The 7,421-nt window shown below is 38.2% G+C and overlaps 1 protein-coding gene across 1 annotated transcript; it reads left to right on the top strand.

Moving 5' to 3' along the window:
- The first annotated feature begins 1,425 nt into the window (after positions 1 to 1,425).
- GPR33 (G protein-coupled receptor 33) lies at positions 1,426 to 6,943 on the top strand. The gene is made up of 2 exons (XM_045450634.1): positions 1,426 to 1,582; positions 5,221 to 6,943. Exon 2 carries the CDS (start codon positions 5,227 to 5,229, stop codon positions 6,244 to 6,246), a length of 1,020 nt encoding a protein of 339 aa, XP_045306590.1. The 5' UTR covers positions 1,426 to 1,582; positions 5,221 to 5,226; the 3' UTR covers positions 6,247 to 6,943.
- The last annotated feature ends 478 nt before the right edge of the window (positions 6,944 to 7,421 follow it).

Below are 7,421 nucleotides of genomic sequence, written 5' to 3'. Positions count from 1 at the left end.
ACTTCCTCAAAAGCAGTGTGCATATTGCCCAAAGGAGTTAATGTCATTGGTTTAATTACCTATTTGAAGAAAATGCTCACGAATGAGAGTATTTCTGAGAACAGTTAAGAAAGAGTCAAATTTTAGGCTATCTAATGGTGGTACTAGTCCTTGTGCATTTGGTGAGAGGGTTGTTAAACACTCGTCCTTGATATATTTGTTATTTATGAATTTTACTAATTGTAAAATTTAAAAATACAGAGTGAAAGGAAGAGGAGCAAGAACCTAATCCACACACATCCCCCTTTTTTAATTAATGAAATAGCATAGGACAGTGGAAAGAGCTCTCTCATTCTTTTGTTGCTGAAAACCTCTTCTGAGTCACTTAACTCTGCATCTCAGTTTGCTAATCTTCAAAATTAGCAGGTTTGAACTGAATAGTAGCTCAGGTTGCTTCTAGATGTGTGAATTAACCCAAAGGGCATGAAAACCTAGCAAGAAATCACTCTTAAAATGCAGTAGCAAGTTTGAAAACTTATCCTGAAGCAAAGATCAGTTCTTAGGTTGAAGGTCACAGTCCCAAAGAATTAAGAACTAAATTTAAGCCTATTTCTAATAAGTTTACAGTAGCAATGAAAGCTTTAAAATTCTAACGCAAACTGGATAACTGATTCCCAAGTTTCAGCACTGAAGCCACACACAGGTTTTGATGTATTTTTCTCTACTGGCAGTGCAGAGATCAAGAGGAAACCAAGCACGAAAGAAATCAGGACACTGAGGTCAGCACAGAAGCTGATCCTAAAAAATGTCAGATATGGACTGGAGAGAGGCAAATAGAAAATGTAAGATTCAGTTCACAAATACATGATCTGTGTTCAGGATTTTCTTATAATGAGATCGTCTTCCAGGATATGGTACCCAACTCTGTGTTCTTTCCAACCATTCTCAACAATTGTACAGATGTAAATGAAAGATAAAAGTCTTCATCTTCCCAAACTAAATAATATTAATCTTTGGCCTGTACTCATACGTTTCATTTTAATGTGAAACTCAGTGTTTGCTTTTCTTCCTGACCATCTTCACTCTAAGGGGATTAGATTGCTAATTTCCAGATTCAGTTTTTTCCAAGCTTGGTATTTACCCAGTCTCTCTATGTACCCAACAGCATGCTCCATATGCTAATGAATGTGCTACACTCGAGGCAGAGTGGGTGCCTAGAGGGATGACCATATACAGAAGATAATTTTTAATCAGCATTTTAACACCTGAAATGAGCTTGTCAACCTTAAATAGAATGGCTTTGTTTACAGAATTTTTTAAATCTCCTCTTAAAATGGAGAAATGATTTGAAGAAGTACTTAACTTTCTATCTCCACCTCTTTATCATACATTACACAGAAAAAGGAACTGGAAAAGAGCAAGAAGACCTCACAGAATATTTAAATAGTAGCTTCAAAGTTGGGGAATACCATCGGCCAGAAGAAAGGCAGATGAAATGAAGTCAAAGTGTCACTGATTTTTGCCTGTCCATGGAGAGAAGATTGCTGATTTAGAGTTACTCTGGCCTACCTAAGACTATCTGACATGGGAATATAACTCTAAGGTAAGGATCCCTGGGCCAGCAGGTTTATCCTGGTGCTATTATCTGAATAAACCCTCCAGGCATGCTCCACAGCAGCTTTCCAACCCCAGAAACAACACAGGTGGCATCTCTTAATGATTCACTGAATCACATGAATCACTTGATGATTAAAACTGAATCACTTGCTGTAAGGAAATTTGGGGGAATGAGTGTGCAGCTTTCTAGTCCCCGTAGCGGGCAGTGAGGAGGAGATTGTAAATGGCTGTGCTATTTGCCAGGGAACAGTGCCCGCCAGAGCAAGTAACTGAACAGAAAATTCAGATGTACGGCCTAGAGACCCTGCGACCTCCAACATGTATCAAAAACCTCCAGATGTGAGCATCCTAAAGGAAAAGTATCATTTGGGGGAAGGCCAGTGCTTTATGTTTTAGTTAAATGCTGTTACATTATATGGGACAGGCCATTGCTAATGATGAACAAACTGTTGAGGGAATATCACATGAATCTGTTTAATTCTGGGGAAAGTTTTTAGAGCTTTAGAGGAAAGGTTAGAAAAGAACATACCAATTAATGTTACTTCTGCACTACTACATTACAATAAAGTATCTAAATTAACACAGATCAGTTTCTGGAGGTTCTCATGCCTACCCCCCCCCCCCCCCCGCCATAGAAGCACAGTGTTCCTAAGCAAAGGTGGCATCGATCTGAAAGCCACTATGCCAAAGGTGTCACTACAGCAAGGCCTCAAAATAACTCTAAATCTGAGAACTTCTGTCCCAATAGATGAACACTTAGATTTTTTTAGAAATCACTGGTAGTACTCTACAATTCAATAGGGAGGCTTTGAGGAGGAAGGAATGTGGACTGCAGTATTAAAAGGGGAAAAGGAAGTACTTGCTAGCCTTAATATAACAAGTTGAGCAAAATAATAGGTAAAAAGTTACTGAGTGCTTAATATGTGCCATAAATGGAGCTAAATTATGTCATTTCATCCTCATAGAAGCTCATTGGGGTTTAGAAGGTAAAAAGGACTCAGAGTTAAGAGTCCACAGAGCTGGTAAGTGGTACAAATAGAATGGAAATCCAGTTCTGTGGGATGCCAGAGCCCAAGTTCTGCTCCACTAATTTATACTCATGTACTTATTTTTTTTTAATTTTTTTTTCAATGTTTATTTATTTTTGGGACAGAGAGAGACAGAGCATGAACGGGGGAGGGGCAGAGAGAGAGGGAGACACAGAATCGGAAACAGACTCCAGGCTCTGAGCCATCAGCCCAGAGCCTGACGCGGGGCTCGAACTCACGGACCTCGAGATCGTGACCTGGCTGAAGTCGAACGCTCAACTGACTGCGCCACCCAGGTGCCCCTATACTCATGTACTTTAAAACCATGCATGGAAAAAGATCTTTAAGAATGAAGAAATCTAAAAACAAAGGAGAAGAAAAAGAAATCCCCTGGTTATATGCAATAAATCAAGGTTCCTAGGAAACTTAATATGCTATTCAGAACCACTACCCATGTTGATTTTGCTCAAGTCCCACATTACTTTCAGATGCCCTTCCAGATCTCAACCACACAATTGTTTTAAAAACCTCCCTAGGGGCGCCTGAGTGGCTTAGTCAGTTGAGCATCCGACTTCGGCTCAGGTCATGATCTCGCAGCCAGTGAGCTCGAGCCCCGCGTCGGGCTCTGTGCTGACAGCTCAGAGCCTGGAGCCTGTTTCAGATTCTGTGTCTCCCTCTCTCTCTGACCCTCCCCTGTTCATACTCTGTCTCTCTCTCTGTCTCAAAAATAAATAAACGTTAAAAAAAAATCTAAAAAAATAAAATAATAAAATAAAAAAATAAAAATAAATAAAAAACCTCCCTATAGGGGTACCTGGTGGCTCAGTCTGTTAAGCGACCTACTCTTGATTTCGGGACATTACACCACGTCAAAGCATAGCACATGGATTAAAACTGAATATTAGAAATTCCTCATTTTAAACCCTCTCTGTCATTTCTGCTTTTCAGAATATCTCATTGAACTTTTCTCCTCTTCAAGCCTCCTAACCTCCCACCATGTCTTTCCTGTGCCCTCCTCTCTGAAGACCATCCTCACTCCTCCTTCTTCTCATGGTCCCAGGACCCTCCCACAGCATCTTTCCCAGGTTCCCACTCTGTCATTCGCCATTGCCTCTCCAGTCAATGTCCATAGGCTTCACTTTTTATTCAAAGCAGACTAGTAAGGCATTTTCCTGAAGAGAGCCATTTTTCTACCTTGGAGAAAAAGTTTGCAACTCCCTTAGAAGGCAGAATTAACTTGAGGAAATTGTGGTCTTGATATAGCAATTATTTTATTTATTCTCTCTCTATATTCTTAGAATGTTTTGGCTTAGTGGAAAAAAATCATTAGTAATTTCTACTGCTATATCCAATTTATCAAAAACCAATTTGTTGATATGACTGTTATATATATTAGCTATTTCCAAAACATTCTCAGGTTCATATTTTCAATACTCTAGGAATCATTATCCAAGAAGTGGGATGTTTTGGATAATCAAATATTCTGATTCATGGAGCATTATCAAAACACTACACATGAATTACCAATTCTCAAAGAAGTAACACAACCACTGGTAGGGTTCCCCACCTGCCACGACGAGGGCATGGTGGGAAATGCTGATAAATAAGAAATTTAACTCCTGCAAACCTCACTTTCTCTTCTGTTTAAATATTTGTTTTGTGAGAAAAAAAGAAATTACTTTTATAGAAAGCTATTGGCATATAAAAAGTATTAGATAAATATCAATTCCTTGACTTCTCTGCCTCTTTTCCTTTCCCAGGTAAGAAAGAACTACCACTATATTCAACGATTCATGTTCCCCTTTGATGATTGTGAAGGCACCTCACAATCATACAGTGCCTTAGCCTAGGGTTCCCAAATGAATATTGGTTCTTATTACATGCTTTAATACTAGCTAACAGCATTTACTGTACATAATTAGCTCATGGGAGAAATCTAATTATAGCTCCAAATTATTATTGATTTGCAGCAGTTGCTATTTTTGTTACTCAATTTCATTAGCAACATTCGCTCTGATCAAGTCTTAGTCAAGCAAAACTGATCCTACAATGCCTTATTCAAGAAGTTATGACCATCAAGGAAGGTCAGACTTATGGCTCATGTCTAAATAGAAGATTCTTAGCTACCTAAATTAATACTTAAAGTCAAAATATTCCAAACTTCATTTCTCTTTCACATTAATTTCATCTGTAGTATTTCCATTTTTGATGCTCAAGTTAATCTGCTCTTAATTCTTCATACCAAATAAAAATATGGACTTTAGGAAAATATCTGATTTGCATTTATTGTGGAAATATTATGCTTGCCATTTTACAATTTTCTTTTCTTTAAGTAGGCTCCATGCCCAATGTAGGTCTTGAACTCAAGACCCTGAACTCAAGAGTCACATGTCCTACTAAATGAGCCAGTCAGGTGGCCCTGATGTTTGCCATTTTTAAAATAGTGTCATTTTGTGCTTGCTTCGGCAGCACATATACTAAAATAGTGTCATTTTGACTTTTACTACACACAAATTACTGTTCAAATTTCTATATTTAACCTTTTTTTTTTTTTTTGCTTCTTTTTTGTGATTATTTTCAGTTTCTCTCTCCACAGGTAATTATGGATCTGATCAACTTCACCAATTCGCTCAATGTCTCCACTCTAGTAAGAAACAGCACTCACTTTCCAGCTCCTGCCTCAAACGTGATCATTGCCCTTCTTCTGTACTTGTCAGTTATAATCGGTACCATCACCAACGGGCTCTACCTATGGGTGCTCTTTTTCAAGATGAAAAAGACTGTCAATACGCTCTTATTTTTTCATCTCATTTTCTCATATTTTATTTCAATATTGATTCTACCATTTATAGCTGCCTCCTACCTTCAGGACAATCACTGGAGCTTTGGAACTGCCATGTGCAAGGTCTTCAATGCCACTTTGTCTACAGGGATGTTCGCCTCTATTTTCTTCCTCTCAGCCATCAGTGTTGACCGTTACCTTCTCACTCTTCACCCAGTGTGGTCACAGCTTCACCGAACCCCACGCTGGGCTTCCAGGATCATCCTGGGAATCTGGATCTCTGCCACAGCCCTCGGCATGCCTTATTTGGTTTTCAGAGAGACACATGATGACCATAAAGGAAGAGTGACCTGCCAAAATAACTATGCTGTGTCTACTAACTGGGAAAGCAGAAAGATGCAAACATTCAGGAAATGGATTCATGTAGCCTGTTTCATTGGCCGCTTTTTACTAGGCTTCCTTCTGCCTTTCTTTACCATCACCCTTTGCTACAAAAGAGTAGCCAACAAGATGAAAGAGAGGGGCCTGTCTAGGTCCAATAAGCCCTTCAAAGTCATGATGACTGCCATTATCTCTTTCTTTGTGTGCTGGATGCCCTACCATGTGCACCAGGGCTTAATCCTCACTAAGAACCAATCAGTACTTTTACAGTTGACTCTGATACTTACAGTGATAACCATTTCTTTCAACGCTATTTTTTCTCCTACACTCTACTTGTTTACTGGGGAGGACTTCAAAAATGTTTTCAAGAAGTCCATTCTTGCTCTGTTTGAGTCAACGTTCAGTGAGGACTCTTTGATAGAAAGGATACAAAACCTAAATTCAGAAGCCTACATTTAAATTTTGGATCCCAGAGCAAACAATGGACTCTTAGTCAATTATACCACCAGAGATGTCCCCTCTGCTTTTATATAATATAGTCCCTATATTAGAGAGACATCTAAACTATACTATAGTTAGATCTATGAATATTAAAAGGGTTGTAAGAAACCAAGCAGTGGGTGGTGTTCCAAAAGTAATTATTTTTACTTTGTTTTTATTGTGGTAAACTGTATATAACATTAGATTTGCCATTTTCACCATTTTAAAATGTGCATTTCAGTAGCATTAACTATATTCACAGGGCTTTGCAACCACCACTATCTATTTCTAAAAGTTTGTACTACCCCAAAGAGAAGCTCTGCTCTGAGTAAGTAATAACTCCTCATTTCACCCTCTCTGCAACCCCTCATAACTTCCTATCTACTTTCGGTCTCTATGAATTTGTTATCCTAACTATTCCATGTAAGTGGAATCATACAACATTTCTTATTTTATGTCTGGCCTATGTCACTTAGCATAATGTTTTCAAGTGTCCTCCATGTTGTCAAAGGTATCCGAACTTTACCCTCTGTGGCTAAAATAATATTTCATTGTATGTTTATTCCCTTGTGTGTTTTGTTTATCCATTCTTCTGTTAAGGGACATTTGGATGGTTTCTACCTTTGGCTATTGTGAACAATGCTACCATGAACACTGATATACAAGTATCTTTGGAGTCCTTGTTTCCAATTGTTTTTAATTATTTTGAATTACTGGGTCATATCACAATTTTGTGTTTAACTTTTTGAGGAACCACCATACTTTCCCACCACAGCTGTACTATGTTACATTCCCACCAGCAAGGTGCAAAATGTCCACTTTCTTCATACCCTTCGTACCCACCCTTATTATTTTCCTTTTTTTTTTCAATTATACCCATCCTAATTGGTATGAAATGGTGCAAATGTGATTCTTAATCTTTGACTTTTGAGACTTTAGGAATATCAATTTCTAAATACGAATAGTGTCTATTGATCTGAATTTTCTGTCACAGAGTCTTCTGGCAAACAGACATTTGGACTAACATCCCTCTTAATTTACATAGCATCTAAATAATTTAATTGGTATAGACCCAATTTAGCATGGGGATGACAAGGCACTAATCTTCTCATATCTATCTTAAAATAATTTATGCTTTAACGTTTTCAGTGTAA

This window comes from Leopardus geoffroyi, chromosome B3 (assembly GCF_018350155.1).
Source record: "Leopardus geoffroyi isolate Oge1 chromosome B3, O.geoffroyi_Oge1_pat1.0, whole genome shotgun sequence".
Taxonomy (NCBI): domain Eukaryota; kingdom Metazoa; phylum Chordata; class Mammalia; order Carnivora; family Felidae; genus Leopardus; species Leopardus geoffroyi.
This window is presented reverse-complemented; position numbering and strand designations above follow the sequence as displayed.

Excerpts from the sequence above, each read along its gene's own strand:
- GPR33 (XM_045450634.1), top strand. The coding sequence starts at position 5,227 with ATGGATCTGATCAACTTCACCAATTCGCTCAATGTCTCCACTCTAGTA.